Raw genomic sequence first — 22,772 nt, 5'->3', positions numbered from 1 at the left:
AATACATGGAAATGCAGGAGTGAAATTAAGAAAATCTTCAACACACAAGTAGTTTGGAATTCTCAGAAATGGCAACTAATGCTTAATCAATTGTCACTGTTAAACTTGAGAGTGAAAGCTATTGGTTAAGTATGGGTATAGATCAATTTAGGGGAAAGATGGATACAGAACAGCTACATTGAAAGATGGGCACATGTACAACAGGCTTCACAGCCTACTCCTGTTGCTATGCCATTCAGCCCATCTTATATATCATATGATTATCCCATTTCATTATTCTATAGAATGAAAAACACAAATTACACTACTATTTCTTAAATATTCTAAGTACTACCTGCAAGTATATTTCTTTTTTATTATTTATTTGAGAAGTATTTCATAATTATCAGTTGCAAATTTACCATTAATTAGTATAAACCTACTCCCATTTGTTACATTTTTTCAATTTTATTTAAGTTCTGTTTTGACTCAATATTGACTTTTTGTTACATCTCAATGCATGATTTGCTTTACAAACTGAATTCCTTTGTGTTTTTCTCTCATAACAAATAAATTATTTACAAATGTATTAATTCATACAAAAGGGCATTTGTTGGTTTAACAGCTTATACATGTTCTATTTGGCCTCTTAATATATAACACAGTTCATACTCATTATTTTTGACTCTCAAATGTAATGACTTAAGTTCCGTAAAACAGCCAAATAAAATAGTCATTTAAAGACATTCCATGGTTCAAAATAGATTTGAACTGTTGAGTTCTGAATATTTCAATTTTCTTTAGAAACCTTCTTCATTACTCCACTGAAGTACTTGTCACGGAATGAATTGTGGCCCACATATGGACTATACTTTGCATCAATAAGATGGGCATATCGATCCTGATCCTAACGGATAAAAGAAAGGACGTTAGTATAAATAACACTGTTTGACTACTAACTTAACCACAATAGAATTCCAAATAATTAATTTTCAGAGTCAAATTTTCATCCAAAATAAGATGGTTTTGAATTGATATTGCCTGTGGTTAGTTATGAAATAGAAATAAGTATTTTAATATACTGTTCCTGTCATTTTCTTGCATCTTCTTCTTTGTGAACTGTCCACTACCGCTTCAAATAGCTTCTCATCCGAACACTACCTCCTTTTTGAAACTATCTGATGTTTCTCTTCATTTCCTCTCTCTGCTGTCACCTCATTTTTAATATATTCCTCTCCATTGACATTTGCTACTTTCTAAAGATGTTTTATGGTTTGACTGCTTTTAAACTTTAAGTTAAAGAGAGAATATAATTTCAAGTGTTTCCCTAGCATTCTTCATCTCTATCTCAAGTGAAATCAGAATTCCAGTTTCTCACATTAATGTCAAAATTTCCTAAATGTCAACAAAAAAATGGCATAAATTGAGGTAGTTTAAAACTATTTTTTGAAAATTGCATATTAAATAAGTGTGAAAACCACTTCCCCTCTGAAGACAGTACCTCCCAATCACCAGTTGGGATTTTGACTCCGTAGCCCCAACCTTGTCCATGGACGGTAAAGCCAAGTGCAACCATTCCATGGCCATTCCAACTGGAACTGTTGTCCCCCAGAGAAGTAACATTGACACCAGTCTCAGACCAAGGCAAGTCAGATTGGGACTGCAGAGCTGGTTTGGCAGACCCTAGCTGGTGAAGGAGAGTGTATTGTTACTGTGGACTGGCCATTGCTTCCAGGGTAGTACCTTGTGAGGTTAGGAGGGCCCACCCTCAAGCTCCCCAGGAGATTCTACAGTTTACCTGGCAGATTTCTCAAGTGGGAGAAAGTGAGGACTGCAGATTCTGGAGAGCAGAGTCTAGAGTGTGTTTCTGGGAAAGCACAGCAGGTCAGACAGCATCCGAGGAGGAAGAGAATCGACGTTTCGGGCATAAGCTCTTCATCAGGAATGAGGCTTGTGGGCCTGGGTTGAGAGATAAATGGGAGGGGCATGGGATGGGTACCTGAGAAAGTGATAGGTAGATGAAGGTGAGGGAGAAGGTGATAGATTGGGGGGGCAGAGTGATGGGCAGGTCTGAAGGACAGTGCCAAGTCGAAAACTTGGGACTGGGACAATGTGGGGGGAGGGGAAAGGAGGAAGCTGTTGAAATCCACATTTATCTCATGTGGTTGCAGGGTCTCAAGGTGGAATATGAGGCGTTCTTCCTCCAGGCATTGGGTGGTAACAGTTTGGCGGTGGAGTAGGCCACGGACCTGCATTTCCTTGGCGGACTGGGAGGGGGAGCTTGAAGTGTTCAGCCATGGGACGGTGGGGTTTGTGGGTGCGGGTGTCCCAGAAATGTTCACTGAAATGATCCACAAGAAGGTGTCCTGTCTCCCCGAAGGAGGGGAGACCCCACCGAGTGCAATCGATGCAGTAGATGACATTGGTGGAGGTAAGGTAAAGTTCTGATGGATGTGGAAGGATCTTTTGGGACCATGGACAGAGGTGAAGGGAGTGGTGTGGGTGCAGGTTTTGCACTTCCTGTGGTGGCAGGGAAAGGTGCCAGGAGTGGGGTGTGGGCTGGTGGGGGGTGTGGGCCTGACGAGGAGTCACGGAGGGAATAGTCTCTCTAGAACACTGATAGGGTTAGGGACTGAAATATATCTTTGGTGGTGGGGTCCATTTGGAGGTGGCTGAAGTGGCGGAGGATGATGCGATTCATGCTGTTGGTGGAGTGGGATTCTGTCCTTATTACGTTAGGAGGGGTGGAATTGGTCATCCCGGGAACAGATGTGGCGGAGGCAGAGACATTGGGAATAAGGGAGTGCAGTTTTACAGGAGGTAGGGTGGGAGTGAGTGAGCTTGTTGTAGATGTCTATGGTTGGTCACCAGAGACGATGATGGGAGAGGTCCATGAAGGGGAGGGAGGTATCCGAAATGGTCCAGGTGAATTTGAGGTCAGGATGGAAGGTGTTGGTAAAGTTGATGAACTGTTCAACCTCCTCGTGGGAGCATGAGAAGGCGTGGGAAGTGGTGCTGGTGTAACTGCAGAAGACAGACTGTTCTACGTATCCATCAAACAGGCAGGCTACCCCTTTAATTTGGAGGAATTGGGAGGATTGGAAGGAGAAGTTGTTGAGGCTGAGGACCAGTTCAGCCTAGTGGATGAGGGTGTCAGTGGAAGGGTACTGGTTGGAATGGCATGAGAGGAAGAAACGGAGGGCTCGGAGGCCTTCGTCACAGCGGATCGATGTGGACTGGATGTCCATGGTGAAACAAGGTGTTGGGGGCCGGGAAAAATCTTGAAGGAGGTGAAGGGCATGGGTGGTGTCACGAATGTAGGTGGGGAGTACCTGGACTAAAGGGGACAGGACGGTGTCGAGGTAGGAAGAGATGAGTTCAGCGGGACAGACGCAGTGGGGCAGTCAGGTTTGTGAATCTTAGGAAAGAGGTAGAATCAGGCGGTGCAGGATTCATGGACAATGAGGTTGGAGGCAGTGGATGGGAGATACCCAGAGGTGATGTGGCTGTGGATAGTCTGGGAGATGATAGTTTGGTGATGGGAGGTGGTGTCGTGATCAAGGGGATGGTAGGAGGAGTGTCTGCGCCAGGCGTCAGTCGTGTAGAGGTTGGTGTGCCACACTACTACTGCACCCCCCTTGTCTGCGGGTTTGGTGGTGAGATTGGGGTTGGAGCGGATGGAGCGGCAGCCTGTGCATTATGAGCGTGGGCGGTTGGAGTGAGGGGTGTAGACAGGTTGAGCCGATCGATGTCATGGTGACAGTTTGAAATGAAGAGGTCGGTGGCAGGTAACAGGCAGGCATGGGGTGTCCAGGTGAATGGGGTGCGTTGGTGGCGGGAGAACGGGCCCTCGGTGGGTGGGCAGGTTCCTCAGGTGGCAAGGGCCCTCACAACATTGGCAAAATGTATGCAACAGCCAGAAAAAAATGGCTAATTGGCCTCTGGCTGGAAGGGCCATTGAAATCCTTTCCCACTACTTGCAAAATGCCATGGCCATGAGAAAGGATGGGCACACCTCCTTCACTCTAATGTTTCAGCTCATCACTTGTCCTCTTCCAGTCCCCAAGGCCCTTTGCAATCCCAGCTACCTTTTGCTCTCTCTGATCCAACTTCACTGACACCCTCAGCGTAATATGCTTTACAAAGTTATAGAAAACAATAAAGCTGGTAAAGGTGAGAAACCAGACTTATCAGCGTTTCTTGGTGGAACAAGTTGGCAAGCACGTATCCCGCCGGTTTTTAATACACAACGTCATTTTTTTGTCAGTGAAGCTTTTGAAATTTGTCCTCATTATCCAAAGTTATTTGAACAAAAACTAATCAATGTTAAAAACATATTAGTAACTAATAGACCAGTGCTGGTATATTCTTGGTACATTGTTTATGCTTCACATTTTAAAACCAGTTCAGCACTCGTCAAAAACCTTCACGTTCATGTTCTAACTGTTGCAATTTTCAGGCGAAAAATTTAGTTGAAGCCATTAAATGAATACACAAAAACAAAATGAACTGGGAAAAGTAATTACAATAGAGCAAAAAATAATGCATTATAAATGTGTGCATATTATTTTTAGTGAAAAAAATCATAATGTGCAATATGTATCAAAAACTTGACAATAGCCAATTGCATTACAGAGGAAAAAGTGAGGTCTGCAGATGCTGGAGATCAGAGCTGAAAATGTGTTGCTGGAAAAGCGCAGCAGGTCAGGCAGCATCCAAGGAGCAGGAAATTCGAGGTTTCGGGCATAAGCTCTTCCTGATGAAGGGCTTATGCCCGAAACGTCGAATTTCCTGTTCCTTGGATGCTGCCTGACCTGCTGCACTTTTCCAGCAACACATTTTCAGCAGTTGCATTACAGAGTCAAGAAATGCATTCAGATGCAAGATATTTAATACATATTTGGTACAGATGGGTCATTGGTTTATTGGTGAGTATGTTAACTAGTATTATTAACTGATTAGTTCAACTATAGAAGGCGAGAACATCTTCTCCTTCAGCAAACTGGAAGAAGCTCCTAAAGTTGGAGTGTCTTGGTCCAGTATTAATCCACTGTGAGCTATGTTTGGGACTGTTCCTTTTTCTCTGTTAATATAATGCAAAAATGTAATTTTCTTTGATGCCAGATATATTTCACTCCTTTTATTTGATGGTTTTACTTTAATTAATTGCTTTTCTTATATTCTTTGCTTTATTTTCTCTGCTTCTCCAGAAGGTAAAATTTAATGGGTACCAACTTTGACTTGCAAGCAGAGATGGAATGAGTTAGTGGATTGGGAAAGTAACAGGAAAAGCAACTGAACAATGAGTAGGAATTACATGTGGCTGTTTCTTCTACCTCAGCTTGCTCTAATTACATAATAGTGCAGTACTAACCCAACTGGGATTACCTGACTCAACACACCCAGACTTCAAACTTGTCATTTTGTTGAAAGCAATACTAGCTTCTTTTTTTCACTATTCCCCTTTCTGAGACTAATGGCCTTGCCTTCACATCTAAGGTGACCATAAGTTCAGGAGATATCAATGTTGATAGAGGAAGTATCAAAAATGTTATCAGACAATAAAAGCTAGGATTAGTAAATGGAAGTTCAGGGGAGGGAATAAAATGGGGACAGACAATTGAAGTAAGATAATTTACATTGGGAATAATGTTTTTTTTCCTTAAAAAAGTCTTATCGGCTTTAATGCACCAACATTCCAATATTTATATAATTTTAGAAATGAAAGCTTGCCTCTTTGTTAAATAACATGTATTTTAATTGAATCTCCCAAGATGCTCATTGAGTTAATTCAATATATTTTAAAAATAATGGAATGATTTATCTTCTAAAGATATCTGATTCAAAATTAGACTGAATGTAACTTCATGTTATTGTATCCCTAATGCAGCGGTTAAGAAAGAGCCAGTAAGTGTATTTGTTTCCTGTTTAATTTGTAGAATATTTATTCCAATTAAACAGAAAAACTAATTTCCCAAGAAAGGTTACGTTGGGATCAGGAAACTGCAATTAAATGCAGCCAATTTTCAAGTCCTTGTATCGCAGCCTATTTAATTTTATATCCAGCAACTGAATTGAAACAAAAACAGTCACACCCCAAAGAAATGCTTTTCTCGAGTCAGCAAGATATTTTACATGGCCTTTACCAAAGGACTCACTGTCTTATCATGCGAATCATTGAAACCAGATAACTCGACATACTTTGTGCTTCAATCAGCATTTATTTAAATGTTCCATTTGGATCAAGAGTTACTACGCAATTAAACACGAATGCCAAGCAGTTTGGTATAACGGAATTTTATGCTTGGATCAGAAATGCATTTATTTGGATACATGTGTAACCTATAAATTTGATTTATCCTTCTCAGATGTGAGAGGGTTAAACAGCATCTTTATGACCTGCAGTGGTTTTGTGCTACTATTATTACATTCAAACATACAGTCCCTCTTCAAACGATAACATAATCATTCGTTGGGGTCCCTTATTGCTGTGTTCACCACAAGTCACTTATGGCCTTTAAATACTAGCTATGTGGAAAAAGAAATGCTGCAATCTGTAATGTTTTAGAAGCAAATAGCAGCTGAAAGCACAAACAAAGTAAATTGCTCCTGTGCGCTTCTCACCTTAGCTTCTGGAAATTCAAACCAACTCTTGACAATTGGCTTTGGAACAAAAAACTGCTGACCTAAAACGTTGCGCTGGCAATTGCAATATCTAATCTGTTATTAACTATGCTATTTCCATATTATAAACAGGAAAAAGAAAGTATCAGGTGGTGTTGCATTTGCTTACACTTTTTAAAGATTCATATCCTACGTTTACTCAAATGGGCCTCAGTTCAGCTTCAGGGTAATTGCCCGTGTCTGGTTTTTGTTTAAAAAGCCTGTCTTTCTTATCACAGCTTTTCACTGCTCGACATCTGCTGCTGTACAGTAGCTATAGAAACCACTTGTGCAAAATCATACAGTTATAAACATTGAGAAGGACAACTAGTTCTGACATAAAACCACTGACACGAAACCATGAAAATCATAGGAGAGAAACATAATTTGAAAATACATCCAAAATAAATTGCTTTATTCAAGCCAACACTTAAATAATGACGTGCACTTGAAGAGTTATGCAAGAAAAAGTAGTAACTATTAATATGGAGAATTAACCTCTCTAGTTTTACCTCAGAATAAATTAAAAGAAAATTGCAATTTTGTTACTGACTACATGCCAAAATTGGAATCTATCCTTCAAAGGTCGACACACGTTTATTTTGGCAAATTATTTGAGGCATGGAGTGAACTTCACCAGCCTGCTGAAAGATGAACTGCAAAACTGTGGTAGTGTGGCCAAGTGGTCTAAGGTACTAGAATTAAACTCCAGTCTCTATCAAGTCGTGGGTTCAAATTCCACTGTGACTGTAGTCACAGGTGATATACCCCAAGCAGTTGCTTGCCAAAGATCTGGGCACCTTCAAGTTTGTGGTGTTTACTTTAAGGACAGCATAGTGGATAGCACTGTTGCCCCACAGTGCCAGGGACCCGTGTTTGATTCCAGCCTCGGGTGACTGTGTGGGGTTTGCACATTCTCCCTGTGACTGTATGAGTTTCCTCTGGCTGCACCAGTTTCTTCCCACAGTCCAAAGATGTGCAAGTTAGGTGAACTGGCTGTGCTAAATTGCCCTTAGTGTTCAGAGATGGATAGACTAAGTGCATTAGTCAAGGAAATGTTCAGTAATAGGGTGGGGGAATGGGTCTGGGTGAGAAACTCTTCGGAGGGTTGGTGTGGACTTGTTGAGCTGAATGGCCTGCTTCCACACTGTAGGGATTCTATGTAAAACAGAAGGGTTCATAAAACAGCTTCAGAAGGGGCCAAGAAAGAAGGTCAGCATCTTCCTACTGTTATGGGATTTTCCCAGAAGCAGAAAATAGCTACCCACTAACTGAAGAGCATGTTCAACTTAATCAATGAATGGCTGCTGTACACCTGTCACCAACATTTTATTGGCATCAGGAGGGTCTCCTTGCTACATAGGAGACCATCATGCATATTAAGGCAGTTTTCCAGGGTATATGTGTTTTGGAGGTTGGTGAAGGGTGGATGGATTTTTTTCAGGCTGCCCCAAAGCCTCTGCAGCTCCATGTTGCCACTGGACACTTCACTCCCCTAAATGCCAGGGTCTGCCTGCCTTGGATCTGGCCCATTCAAAAACATCTTACTATTTGAGGGTTCCTTAACAGGGAGGCATCACTTTGCTGCAGAGTCAGCAACAGATCTGTATCATTGGCTCTACTGAGTCAGCCAGATTCTTGGCCTCAGATGGGCCTCAGGAGCTCTGGGACAGGCCACCATCTTTAACTGGAAGGCAGTCCTGTTGGTGGTCTCGTATTGGCTGCTGCCAGTTAAATTCCTCATTGCAACCCAGCAGACTTGGAACTCACTCTTGGTCCGTTTGGCAAGATTTCTTTGATTTGCGTGAGATTCACTCCATTATTACACAGGGTGATTCAATATATAATAGAACATTTTTTTCCACTTTGTGTAAAAAAAAAGAAAAAATAATTTTCCCACAATGTAAATTCCAAGACCTTATTCTTGAAAAGCACATGTTATTCTATTCTTAAAAAGCATTACTGGAAAATTAAACCTGTTTTCACTTTTGCATCCAATGTCAGTGTTGGTACAAATGTTTCTCTACAATGCTCTAAAATACACATCATTCTATCTCAGAAAAAATATATTTTAATTACACTCCAGTGATAGCCACTTTTATTCCCGAACTTTTTCAGCTTCTCAAAATATGTAGGTCAAGTAATGGATTACATTTCGTAGTGGAATTAGTGGGAAGATAGGATTCCTGACCCTCACTTCTCTTCCAACCAGCAGAATGAACAGGAATTCAAAGTAACCCTGGCTCCTGGAACAGCATCTCATTACGATCCACAAACAAGCACAAAGATGTCTATATAACCTGTCAGAAGCATGTACAGCTGTACAGAGGAGAAACAATAGAACTATTTGCACAATCATAAAATCAAAGAACTCTGGAAGAAAACAACATAAAATGCTGGAAATTCTCAGCAAGTCAGGCAACATCTGAGGAGGAAAAAAGAGTAAATGTTTTGGATCAATGACCTCATGAAGACAGTTTAATGGTGTTACCTATCCAAATTTATTTTAATCTATTTTCAGAACACATCATTGGCAAAACTGGAGTTGAATTATTTAGATAGCAGTGGGCTTCCTTCTGTAAGCTTGCTTTTTTCCTGTTTATTTGCAAATATGGGCATTATTGGCTACAGCAGCATTCACTGCCCATCCTTGCCCTTGACATGGTGGTGGCATGCTGACTTTATGAAGCATTGCAGATCTTATTGTGTAGATGTACTCACAATATCGTTAGAGAGTTCCAGGACTTGAAACAGTTAGAGTAAAAGAATAACAATATATTCCAAGTCAGGATGGCATGTGGCTTGCAAGGGAAATTTACAGGTGGTGGTGCTGCCTCTGCCCTTCAAGTTGTACAGGTTGCAGGTTTGGAAGGTGCTGTTGAGAGAGCTGCAGTGTTTTGCTGCTGTGCATTTTGCAAATGGTACAAAATGCTACCACTGTATTTCGGTGATTAAGGGAATAACATGGACAGGGGGCCAATCAAGCAGAATGCTTTGTCCTGGATGGTGTTGGGCTGGAGTGTTGTTGGAGCTGTATCTTTCCAGGCAAGCAGAGAGTATTCCATCCTCATTTGTGCCATGTGAATTTGGGGAGACAGGAGGTAAGTTACTCATAGCCCAAATCCGAGCCTTGGACCTACTTTTGTAGCCATAGAATTAAGTTGGGTGGTCCAGTTCACTTTCCAGTCAATGGTAAACCCCGAGATGCTGACAGTGAGAAATTCAGCAATATTAAGCCTTTGATTTTCAAGGAGAGATGATTAGATTGTCTATCGTTTGAGATTCTCATTGCATTTGTATGGCATGAACATTGCTTGCCAATTATTAGTCTAAACCTGGACATCATTCAGGCCTTCCTACATATGAACACAGGGAATAGCTTCAGTAACTGAGTTGTCACAAATGGTGCTTTACATTGTGCAATCAATGAACATTCCCACTTCTGACCTTATGATGAAGGGAAGATCATTGATGAAAGAACTGAAGGTGGATGGATCCAGGTCACTATCCTGAGAACGCTGTGTGATGACTTGGGTCTGAGGTGACTGACTTCCAACAACTATAACTGAATTAAGAATCAACCACATTGCTGTTGCCTGGAGTCACATGTCGGTCAGTCCCAGGTAAGGTACAGAAGACTTCCTTCCCTGCATGACATTAGAGATTGGTCTTTATTGCAATTGATGATAGTTTCATGGTCACCTTTAATCAGACTCATTTGGCAATTTAATGTAGTTAAATATCTCAAGGAGGTTTATGTGAGCATACAGAGTAGCAATAACAACAAGCCATAAAAACAATAAATGACCAGAAATTTTATCAAGGAGATAAACTGTCAGGAAAATCTTAAGGAAAGAAAATGAGTGAGAGTGATAGAAAGGCATAGAGAGGGAATTCGAAAGATTACAGCCTCACCAACTGAAGGCTCAATCATCAATGAGGGAGCAACTTAAAGTGGAGATGCCCAAGAAGCTGCAATTTGATAAGTGCAAATATCTGAGGGCTGTGTGACTGTAGGAGCTCATAGAGACAGAAAAAGGTGAAATCATGGAGGGATTTGAAATCAAGGATGACAGTAAATCAAGATATTGCTTTATTGGGAGCCAGCGTACACCAATGAACACAGGAGTGGTAGGAGAATGGGATTTGTTGTGGATTACGACACAAACATCAGTTTTAGATAACTTCAAGGTTACAGAAGGTCCATTATGGGAGACCAGCCAACTCAAGTCAAGGTCAAGATAACAAGACTTTTATTTATGATCTCAGCTCATGTTAACATTAGAAATGCCTGTTCCCAGAGTAATACCTGGTTTAATAGACACAAACCTTGCTTTTATTTTAAACTATCAAAATCAATAATTGAAAACATTCACAAGTCTGCCAATGTACATTTAATACAAATAATAAAACATTTATTAAATATAAACTCCTTTACATTTGACATAACGATTAAAAAGATTTCTATCCAAATACCAGAAGAGGAACCAAGCTCACACTATTTGTTCTATCCTAGCAAATCTTTGCAAACACCAAAACTTCAGGCTAACACCGCTGTAACTGCTTTCCTTCCAGTGAATTTCTGCACAGTCACCGGATGCTTTTGTTCAGCTGTTATCTCTCCCTAAGACATCTAAAACAAACAGCAAACTAAACTCACAATTACTTTAACATCACAGCAAACTTAAATTGCCACAACTCAGTTTCCACCGACCTTGCAGGATTTCTCACAGGGGAAAGGGACAATTTTGCACCTTCACACTGACACACACACTGACTGACTAACACTCATCTACAGTTTCCTATCTATATCCCTGGATCCCTTTCATTAGGCAACAGCACAGTTTTTCCACTTTTTTAATGCACTGAATTACAAAGTCCCAGGGTTGTAAACCTTCATGAAAATGCATGTAAATAAACAAGTCACCAGACTCCTTGGTAGCAAACCAAGAAGAATAAATCTACTGAATAAAAGTAAAACCACGTCTCTATCTTCTTCACAAACAAAATACAAAATATAAATCAAACTTTAGGTGATGCTGCTCTAAGCAATGTAAACGAGGGTGTCAGCAGCAGAAAGGTTGAAACAATGACAAAGTCAGTGATGTCCAGACATGCAATCTAAGTGATGGTACAAATATGAGGTCAGAAATTCATCTCAGGATCAAATGTAGCACCAAGGTTCCAAATCTCTAATTGTAGACAGACAGAGGGATAAACTCAGGGATCAAGAAATGGAGCGTGGGCACCAAAAACAATGACTTCTGATATTCCAATATTTAATTGGGGAACCACAGAGGTCATTACTGTTGTCATCTAGTTTTAATTGTTGATGTAAGCAAGCAAACAAAATCTTTCATACATACAAAATGGAACAAAAATTTGTGGGAAAGCGCATCCTTTTGGTGTTAATCAGATCACATATTGACAGAAGTGACTTGCATTCACAAAAAGCTTAAAAAATATTTCAGAATAGCCACCCATGAGAAAAAGACTATGTTGCTTAATAAAGCACATGCTCCTAAAACTTTTCTTCCCAACTAAGCAATCAAATTTTTTTTACATATCCTTTAACATTTGTCCTGAGTATACTGTCGAGTGGATTATTCTATGGAGATTGCATTCTTCAAGCAAATAAATAATGAAGCCCTTAGTTCTGTCTCACCACAACTTTATCGCCCAAGTCCTAATTTATTGGTTTAATTTGTAGCAGCTAAGCTATGCTATTTGTTTTATGTTTCAATGCCACACTATTTAAAGTTTAATGGTCTTGCTATTTCTAGGAGAAAGTGAGGACTGCAGATGCTGGAGATCAGAGTGAAAATGTGTTGCTGGAAAAGCGCAGCAGGACAGGCAGCATCAAAGGAGCAGGAGAATCAAGGTTTCGGGCATGAACCCTTCTTCAGGAATGAGGAAGGTGTGCCATTCAGTCTAAGATAAAAGGGAGGGAGGAGGGACTTGGGGTGAGGGTCGTTGGAAATGCGATAGGTGGAAGGAGGTCAAGGTGAGGGTGATAGGCCGGAGTGGGGGTGGGGGTGGGGGCGGAGAGGTCAGGAAGAAGATTGCAGGTTAGGAAGGTGGTGCTGAGTTCGAGGGTTGGGACTGAGACAAGTTGGGGGGAGGGGAAATGAGGAAACTGGAGAAATCTGAGTTCATCTCTTGTGGTTGGAGGGTTCCGAGGTGGAAGATGAGGCGCTCTTCCTCCAGTCGTCGTGCTGCTATGGTCTGGCGATGGAGGGGTCCAAGGACCTGCATGTCCACGGATGCACATCCACTAATATCATTTATTGTATCCGTTGCTCCCGATGCGGTCTCCTCTACATTGGGGAGACTGGGCGCCTCCTAGCAGAACGCTTTAGGGAACATCTCCGAGACACCCACACCAATCAACCACACCGTCCCGTGGCCCAACATTTCAACTCCCCCTCCCACTCTGCCGAGGACATGGAGGTCCTGGGCCTCCTTCACCGCTGCTCCCTCACCACCAGACGCCTGGAGGAAGAACACCTCATCTCCCGCCTCGGAACACTTCAACCCCAGGGCATCAATGTGGACTTCAACAGCTTCCTCATTGCCCCTTCCCCCACCTCATCCTAGTTTCAAACTTCCAGTTCAGCACTGTCCCCATGACATGTCCGGACTTGTACGACCTGCCTAGCTCCTTTTCCACCTATCCACTCCACCCTCTCCTCCCTGACCTATCACCTTCATCTCCTCCCCCACTCACCCATTGTACTCTATGCTACTCTGTCCCCATCCCCACCTTCCTCTAGCTTATCTCTCCTTGCTTCCAGCTCACTGCCTTTATTCCTGATGAAGGGCTTTTGCCCGAAACATCGATTTCGCTGCTCATTGGATGCTGCCTGAACTGCTGTGGTCTTCCAGCACCACTGATCCAGACTCTGGTTTCCAGCATCTGCAGTCATTGTTTTTAGCTCCTTGGTTCTCTAATGACTAGTGCAGCATAAAACATGAGCATAACTGTTGTATACTCCCACTTTCTTTTAGCTTTGTCACATTATCTCAACTGTATTAAAATCTATCATTATTCTCAGGCATTAAACTTAACCTTATTTAATTATTTCATTTATTATATGTTTATCCAGTATACTTTTTGAACAATGTTATTTTACATTTTCAGTTTTTTATTTTACAAGTTAGCAAGTTACTCAAGGTGCATAAACAATAAAAATACCTTAAACATAATCCATCTCAATTATTGTCCTTATTTTGTGTCATGAGCAAATTAGACAGCTTTATGTTTGCTTTCAGCATCCTATTCATTTTTGTAGATGCAGAGGATTCCAATCATCAACTTAAAAGCTCTTTCCAATATATTTATCACACTAATCATAAGTAATCTTCCTGTTTTTCAATTATCTATGTTCTATCTTGGATCTAATAGACAGTTATAGTACAATTAAACTTTCATGTGAAATTTTAGGACAACCATTCCTGAAGACCTTGTGATCACGAGGTGAAATTTATCTACAAAGACAGATGTAAGGAGGAAGGCAATGAGGTCGAGCGATGAGAGAGATTATAAAGTGAACTTGGATAGAAAGATGAAGTAGAAAAAGGAATACAGGCAGGCAAGAGTGAAAAAAAACAGAGGATAAGATCCTCTGTATATTTCTTCACAGTTGAAATTAAGTGGGAAATATAATAAAGAGATGAAAGACAAAAAGCAATGATAGATGGGGAAGACTGAATGGCATTAGGCCAAAACCATATTCTTAGGTGATCATTATGAAGTGGCGGGTAGATAGACTGGCATATTTGATAGGACAAAGTGATTCAGGATGGGAGGCTGGAAGAAGCACGAGTTGTTCAATTTTGTCAACTCTCAGTGTAGTTTGATGAACTTGTCAGGTGTGGTTTACAAGTGACTTTCGCTCTTGAATGCCCTAATTTCAACTCATCTGCTGTACAGTAGCCCTAATCTCAGATGAGCAAGATGACTACGGTTTCATTTTCAGCTTTCTGGGTGGCAACTGATGGCTGCATTTAAGCTGGATTCAGGGGAGCAGAAATCTAGCTTTCAATGTATTCTGAGGGGCCTTGAGACAAGATTGTCCCAATTTCATTCAGTCGAGGATCAGTTAGGTTGACTCAGCAAAATTATCTTACAGGTACTTCCCCTACAAAGCACATTTATTAAACATGATTTGGTTCTAACATGAACTAAATAAAGCGAACTCCCAATCACTGTTACGCGATTCCATCCCTGGCACTATCTGAACTGCAAAACTCAGCCTCAGGATCCTCTGTCTGCAAAATGCAAATTCTGTGTGGTGTGCTAAAACAGGAAATGCAATCAGCTCTGCAAGCCTTGAAACTTAGCTTGAAACTGGGAATTGTAGTCTACATTCAGAAGGAATGTACTTCAAACCAGGAGAGAATCTTAAGGATTGGACTTCCACATCGGCATCATTTCGTCAGACAGCTCGGGCACTTTCTAATGAAGAGCTTTGTGAAAGGTATAGCGTTGTAGTCAGTTATTTCAGTGTTAAAAGTGTTAAATTTACTGTATTATTTAATTATTATTAAAATATATGATTTAAAAATTTACTTAAGACTGTGCCACCACCGTTTGTGTCAGGCTAACTAATATTTGTGTTTCAATTTTTACTGATAGTTTTGGTGGTTCACCCCAATCCTGCTTTTCCCATAGGTCCCATTATTTATATTGCGTGATTTCTCTAACACAGTGTTGCATGGGAATGCAACTATCACACTATAAGACAACTACCTCTACTTCAATAATGTCTGTCTTGGGACCACATTAGGGTGAAGGTATGCAGGAAGAGAAATGCACTCTTCTGGATATGTTGACAGCATATTTATATTAATCTATGTTGAGAATTTATTTTTAAACATTTGTGACTCCAGACGACTGGCAGGTAAATATAAAAACTTTCCATCCATGGTGGAACTGCAGCGATTTTCCCTTCAGTTACTTTGGAACTATCCTTGGGCCTGACTTTCTTTCCAAGTGATCACTGGTCAGCTTGAGCTTACATCTCCCCATTATATCTTAAACAAACGAGTCAGCATTTTAGCAAACTTTATTTCAGTGACATGTTATACCTCATTAATTAGTAGCTATATTTTATTCATTTGACTAGTGCCTGAGAGCTTGGAGCAAGGATATTATTGTCTAAATGATTATGATTGGGTGGGATTGGGAGTAGGAATATTAGGTGTAACATAATATTGGTCAGTCCATTGCAATTAATTAGTAAGCAATATTATGTCATGTTCACTTAGCCACCTACAACTACTAAAACTTTGAAATCCTGAGACCACTTAACTTTAGTACACAATGAATTTTTAATATTTTTGGAGTGTGGGTGTCACCAGTATGTATTGGCCATCACTATTTTCTCAGGAAGATGGTTGTGGGCAGCTGCCTTGACCCTAGGTAGGAGTGAAGGTATTCCCAAAATATTGTTCAGTAGGGATTTCTACAACTTTGACTAAGTGACGTGAATTGTGATACATGACTAAATCAGGGTGGTGTGGACTTAGGCAGAAACACAAACATGATGTATAGGCTCAGGTGAAATTCAGCTGTAAGCCATAGTCCGTAAGGAAAACAAAGCCAAAAAGGACCCTCCAGTAAACCCACCAGGAATATCTCAATACTTAGTACCATCATTGTACCCTTATAACAATATTACTTTGTATTGAATACATTTAAAATCATAGAGCATCCATTTGTGTTATTTATTTAGTTTTGGTATTCAACTTAAAAAGGTTCTTTCCCTATTCAATTTTGGCATCGAACTTCAAAAAAAAAACACTGCTTCGACACATAGCAAATTCAATTTATCAATCCATTCGGGGTTAATCTGTTCAATCTGTGTGCTGTTTGTGAGTTGTGAATTTCTCTGTGGTTAACAGATATATTCCTCTGAGAGAGTAGTACTAGTGGCTAGCTTCACTGGCATATTCAGAAATCCCACTATTTTAGGAAAACTAAGATTAATGGCAGAGTAGGTGGCCATTCAGCCAATCACAAGAATGTCAGCTAAGAAATAGCTACTCAGTTTAATCCCAATTTCCAACCTTGTATGGTAGTCCTGCAGATTACAGCATCTCAAAAGGCACATCCAAGTATTTTTTTCAAATCGATAAAGGTTTCTGCTCCCACCAGCCTTTCCAACATGGAGTTCCAGGACCCCACTACCCTGTGGGTGAAAAGATTACTTCTCAACTCCTTGCTAATCCTTCTACTAATTATTTTAAACCTATGCCCCTTGCTGACCACACTGCTAACAGAAATAGATTCTTCCTCTCCACTCTATCAAGGCCCCTCAATTTTATAAACTTCAATTAAATATCTCCTCAGCCTTCTCTGCTCCAAAGAAAACAGTCCCTTATTTCTCTTCAAAGCTAAAATTCTCCAGTCTTTGGCAAGAGTCATAGAAATTTCTTCTGCATCATCTCCAGTGTAGTCTCATCTATTCTGTAATGCGGTGACAAGAATCATATGAAGAATTCCAGCTGTGGTTCAAGCAGTGCTCTATACAATTCTGGCATAACCGTCTTGCTCCAATACACTAGGTCTCAGGTAATAAAGTACTACGTACACCTCCCTTACAATCTCACCTCCTGTCTTGTATCCTCAATAGTCTGTGGACATATAGTGCAATCTTCCTCCAGTCCTCAACATTTCCAGAATTTTATTATTTAGAGTTTATTCCCTTGCCTTGGTGTATATATTCTTTAATTGCATTTCTCAGAATTTTTTTTTACTTTCCCATCTGACTAGTCACTGATTTGTCCCTTAGAATGGAGATGACCTGCTTCAATCCCAGTTCAATGAACTTATCAGCCATTTTAGAGTCCAATAAACAAGCTGCAGACTCTACTATATGCAAGACGGGTGATATCTGAAGGGTTAGGTGGTTTGCATTGTTTGGAATTTTATGCATTTATTTAGACTCCTCAATTTCACCCCTGTATACTCCTGATAGCGATTCTCAATGCAGTGCTCCCTTTTGGTTAGTCACAAACCAAGATCACCTAGGCGTACGTTTGACTTATAGCAATGCTCTGAGTACATTCCTAAAGCCTGCCACAATTAAATGAGGTGGTGGCGTAATTATGTCATCCCTCAACCAGAGCAGTCTTCCCTCTACTTTTCTTTCCAGCTACGTGGGACACCAAGGGCCATGCACAGCAATGACTTCCGGTGTCAAAGCTGTGATCAGCATGCCGACAGCAGTCATCACACACGGAACCTTGAGCATATGGATACATTCGTAGCCACACAGCTTAGAAGGAAGGTTGAGCCCCAGAGACTCTTGTTCTAGGTTCATGGATTCAAATCCCACCAGGGCAGATGATGGAACCTAAATTTAATTTTTAAAAATCTGGGATGTAAAGGTGGCCTAATGTCACTGTGAGAGGTTGTGAAAATCCATCTACCTCAATAAAGTCGTTCAGGGAGGGAAATCTGCTGTCCTTACCTGGACCTACAGCAATGTGGTTAATACTTAATAACCCTCTGGCCAATTGGGGATGGCCAATACATGATGGCCTAGCTCGCAATGTTCACATCACTTAATAAATAAAAACAAACTGGAGTACTCATGAGAGCTGGTGTTTTGGGAGTCTCATGCCAAGTACTGTATATGCTTGGCAAATTCTGCACAGTGAGGCTGGTTTTGAAAAATCACTAGGCCAGAGACCATAAGAAAGGGGAACATGAGGCCATTCAGTTCCTTGAGCTTGCTTTGTCATTCCTTATATCCACTTTCCTGCTTTTTACACATAACCATTGGTTCCCCTACTGTTCAACAATCTATCCCTCTCAGCCTTTAATGACTGTCCCCCTAAAGTTCTCCATGGCAAGGAATTCAAAGACTCAACTTTCAGAGAAGAAATTGCTCCCTATCTCAGTCTTAAATTGTTGCCTGGCAACATCCTTGGAAATCTTTCCTGAACGCTTTCAAGTTTCACAACATCTTTCCGATAGGAAGGAGTCCCGAACTGGAAGCAATATTTCAACAGTGGTCTAACCAATGTTCTGTACAGCTGCAACATGACCTCCCAACACCTGTACTCAATACTCTGACCAATAAAGGAAAGCATACCAAACACCTTCTTCACTATCCTATCTACCTTGAACTCCACTTTCAAGGAGCTATGAACCTGCACTCTCTTTGTTCAGCAACACTCCCTAGGACCTTACCATTAAGTGTATAAGTCCTGCTAAGATTTACTTTCCCAAAATGCAGCACCTTGCATTTATCTAAATTAAACTCCATCTGCCACTTCTCAGACCATTGGCCCATCTGATCAAGATCCTCTTGTAGTCTGAGGTAACCCTCGTTGCTGTCCACTACACCTCCAATTTTGGTATCATCTGCAAACTTACTAACTATACCTCTTATGCTTGCATCCAAATCATTTATAGAAATGATGAAAAGTAGTGGACCCAGCACCGATCCTTGTAGCACTCCTGGACGCAGGCCTCCAGTCTGAAAAACAACCTTCCACCACCACCCCTCTGTCTTTTATCTTTGAGCCAGTTCTGTATTCAAATGGCTAATTCTCCCTGTATTCCATGAGATCTAACCTTGCTAACGAGTCTCCCATGGAGAGCCTTCTAAACTCCAGTGAGTGGCATTCCCACCTGTTTAAGCTTTGCTCATAAGACAATCCCTCCATGCCAAGGATTATCATCGTGAACATTCTCTGAACTGTCTCCAATGATTACCACTTTGGTTTGGGATAAATAGGCTCAGGAGAGGAGATTGCTGTTGAGCCAGCTTTCTTGTTGGTAGATTTGGAGGATGTAGATTTTGACCCAGTGACAATGAAGAAACAGCGATATATTTTGCAGTGGGAATGGTCTGGACGGGAACTTGCAGATGGTGGTGATTAAATCTATTTGCTGCCCTTGCCCTTCTAGATGGAAGGGCCATGGGTTTTGAAGGTGCTGCCTAAGGTTCTTAAGCAAATATCTGCAGCGTATCTTACAGATGGCACACAATGCTACGATGGAGCATCAGTGGTAGAGGGAGTGAATGTTTGTGGATGCAGTGCCAATCAAATGGGCTTTGTCCTGGATGGCATCAAACCTCTTGAGTTGCCAGGCAAGAGTACTCCATGCCATTCCTGACTTATGCCTTATACATGGTGGACATATTTTGGGGAGTCAGGTGGTGAGCCACTAATCGACATGTTCCGAGCCTCTGAGCTGCTCTTACTGCCACTGTATTTATATGGCAAGTCTAGCTGAGTTTCCGGTCAATGGTAATCCCCACAGTGTGGATAGTGGAGGATTTCAGTTTTGTTAACGCCGTTGAATGTCAAGGGCTAGTGATTAGATTCTAGCTTACTGTGTTTTACATTTGTGTGGCGTAAACATATTATTACTTGCCAGCCCAAGCCTTGGTGTTGTTGTATTTGAATTTGGACTGCTCAATATCTGAGGATTCATACTTGGTGCTGAACTTTGAACAATCATCAACGAACATCCCCACTTTATGATAGAAGGAAGGTCATTGATGAAGCAGATGAAAGTGGTTGGACCCTAGACACTAACCTAAGGAACTCTGCAGAGTTGTCTTGGAGCTGAATGGCTGACCTCCAACAACCACAATCATCTTCCGATGTGTCAGATAAGACTCCAACCAATGGAGAATTTGCCTTCTCATTCCCATTGAGTCCACTTTTGTCAGGGCTCCTTGATGCAACCTTGATCTCAACAGCTATCACTCTCACCCCACATCGTTCATCCATGTTTGAACCAAGGCTGTGATGAGGCCAAGAGCTCAGTGGCCCTAGCAGAAACCAGCTGTCTGTCACTCAGCAGGTTACTGGTGAATAGATGCTGCTTGATAGCACTGTGGATGATGCCTTCCATTTCTTTACTAATGCTTGCGAGTAGCCTCATTGGGCAGTAATTGGCAGGATTTGTCCTACTATTTGCATTTAGGACATAGATGTGGTTGTACTGGACCAGTTTGGCTCACGGTGCAGCATGGTCTACAGTGCACTATTCAGTACTATTGCTGGAATATTGTCAGAACTCACTGTCTTTGCTGTATCTACTACTTCTGATCATTTATTGATACTGTGTCAAGTGAATCAAATTGGCAAATACTGGGTACTATTGGAGGTGACTAAATGGAGCAACCACTTGGCACCAGGTATGCCTCTTGCTGCTCTTGGCATACCCTCCTGCAGTCTCCATTGAACCAGGTTTCATCCCCAGGCTTGATGGTAATAGTCGAGTGGAGGATTTGCCGGGTGGTGAGTTTGCAAGCTGTGCTGAGAGTATAATTCTGCTGCAGTTGATGGCCCACAGGCTCTGTCTTGAGTTGTTACATCTGCTTGAAGTCTGTCCCATTTATCACACTGATAGTGCCATACCACACAATGGAGGGTATTCTCAATGTGAAGGTGGGACTTTGCCTCCACGGTGGTCTCTCGCACCAACATAATCATGGACAGATGCATCTGCAGCCAGCAGACTGGTGAGGATGAGGTCAAGTATGTTTTTCCCTCTTATTGGTTCCCTCTCCACCTGCTGCAGACTTAGCCTAGCAGCTAAATCCTTTGGGATTTGACCAGTTCAATCAGTTATGCTGCTGCCAAGCCACATTTGGTGGTGGACATTGAAATGTCCCACCCAGAGTATATTCTGCACTCTTGTCATGCTCAGTGCTTCTTCCAAGTGGTGTTCAACACAGATTTTGATCCTGATGCCATGAGGTCCAAAGTCAATGTTGAAGATTCCCAACGGTATATCAATACCATCGTTTCAATACCTCTGCTGGTTTATCCTGCCAGTGGCACAGGGCATTTCCAAGGTGTCTGAGATATTGTTTGTAAGGTGCAATTCTATGAATATGCCTGTGTCAGGTTGTTGCTTGACTAGTCTGTGAGACAGCTCTCCCAATTATTGTACGAGCTCTGGATGTTAGTGAGGAGGACTTTGCAAGGTCGACAGGATTGTCGTCTTTCCCAGTGCACAGGCTGATGCCAGATGGTCCAACTGGTTTCATTTCTTTATAGAGATTTGGTAGCAATTGCTATAATTGTGTGGCTTGCTTGGCCATTTCCAAGAACAACTGAGAGTCAACCATATTTTAGTGGGTCTGGAGTCACATGTAGGCCAGAGCAGATGATTTTGTTCCTTGAAATACATTAGTAAGCCAGCTGGGTTTCTCTGACAGCTGTTTCATGGTCATCATTAAATTCTCAATTCCAGATTCAATTCATGTTCCACCATCTGCTATGGCAAGATTTGATCCCAGGTCCACAGAACTTGAATTTCTGGACTAATAGTCTAGTGCTAATACCACCAGGTCATTGCCTCCCCTTTGCTGCTGTGGTGAATCATCCAAGTCACTGAGACATATGTTACTGCTACCAGCTAAGCCAAGAGCTTAATTTCACTTTCAGGATCTTTATTCCCAAAATACTCTTTTCGTCAGTCAGTCAAAAGCTAGCAAATCAGAGGCAAGAATGAATTTTGCCATCTATATTTGATCTTGCACAAACAAGTGCACTAGTACTCTTGAATGCACGAAAAAGATGCACATATTTTATTTAAAAACCAAAATGGAAAATTGACGATTTACCTTCAAATAAGACAGAGTCAAGCGATCAGGCGACCTCACCCCTTGTCTGCAAATATACATGAATCTGTCCAGTTTGCTGCCCGGACAGGTTGTTAAAATGTACATTTGAAGAGATATTAAAAAGGCAATGGATCTCACCTGAGAGAGTTAACAGCTGTTACTGTCTACTATAGAAACTTGCATACTGTGGCCATACAGAATTACTGTCAAAATTCTACAAGTGGGATGTGAAGGAGACGCAAGGGGCCAATATTCAAAGTCATAGTGAGTCAAGGTTACTATGATCAGGGACCATCGGTATGATCAATGGGAACACCAGCATCAGGATTACCTGGCAGAAACCAGCTTACTAGAAGCAACATTTCTTAACATGCTTTTTAAAAAGCAGCCTCATGACATTCATAACTGGGAGCCAAAGAGACCACAGAGAGAGAAGATCCCAGGCCTGGAGTTCTAACAGGCAGAGAAGTGGGATTATATTTTACCTGAAACAAACAAATAAACAGAAAGTGCTGGAGAAATTTG

General features: G+C 41.4%; 1 protein-coding gene across 1 annotated transcript in view; it reads right to left on the bottom strand.

Annotated features, from left to right (window-relative positions):
- Positions 1-427: 427 nt before the first annotated feature.
- Positions 428-22,772, bottom strand: part of trmt11 (tRNA methyltransferase 11 homolog) — a 96,558-nt gene continuing 74,213 nt past the window's right edge. The window contains exon 13 of the mRNA XM_060821210.1: positions 428-886. Coding sequence (XP_060677193.1) covers positions 770-886 — 117 coding nt within the window. The 3' untranslated portion in view covers positions 428-769. The remainder of the gene's footprint in view (positions 887-22,772) is intronic.

Source organism: Hemiscyllium ocellatum, chromosome 3 (genome assembly GCF_020745735.1).
Source record: "Hemiscyllium ocellatum isolate sHemOce1 chromosome 3, sHemOce1.pat.X.cur, whole genome shotgun sequence".
Taxonomy (NCBI): domain Eukaryota; kingdom Metazoa; phylum Chordata; class Chondrichthyes; order Orectolobiformes; family Hemiscylliidae; genus Hemiscyllium; species Hemiscyllium ocellatum.
Note: the sequence above shows the minus strand (reverse complement) of the source record. Positions and strands in the feature narration are given on the sequence as shown.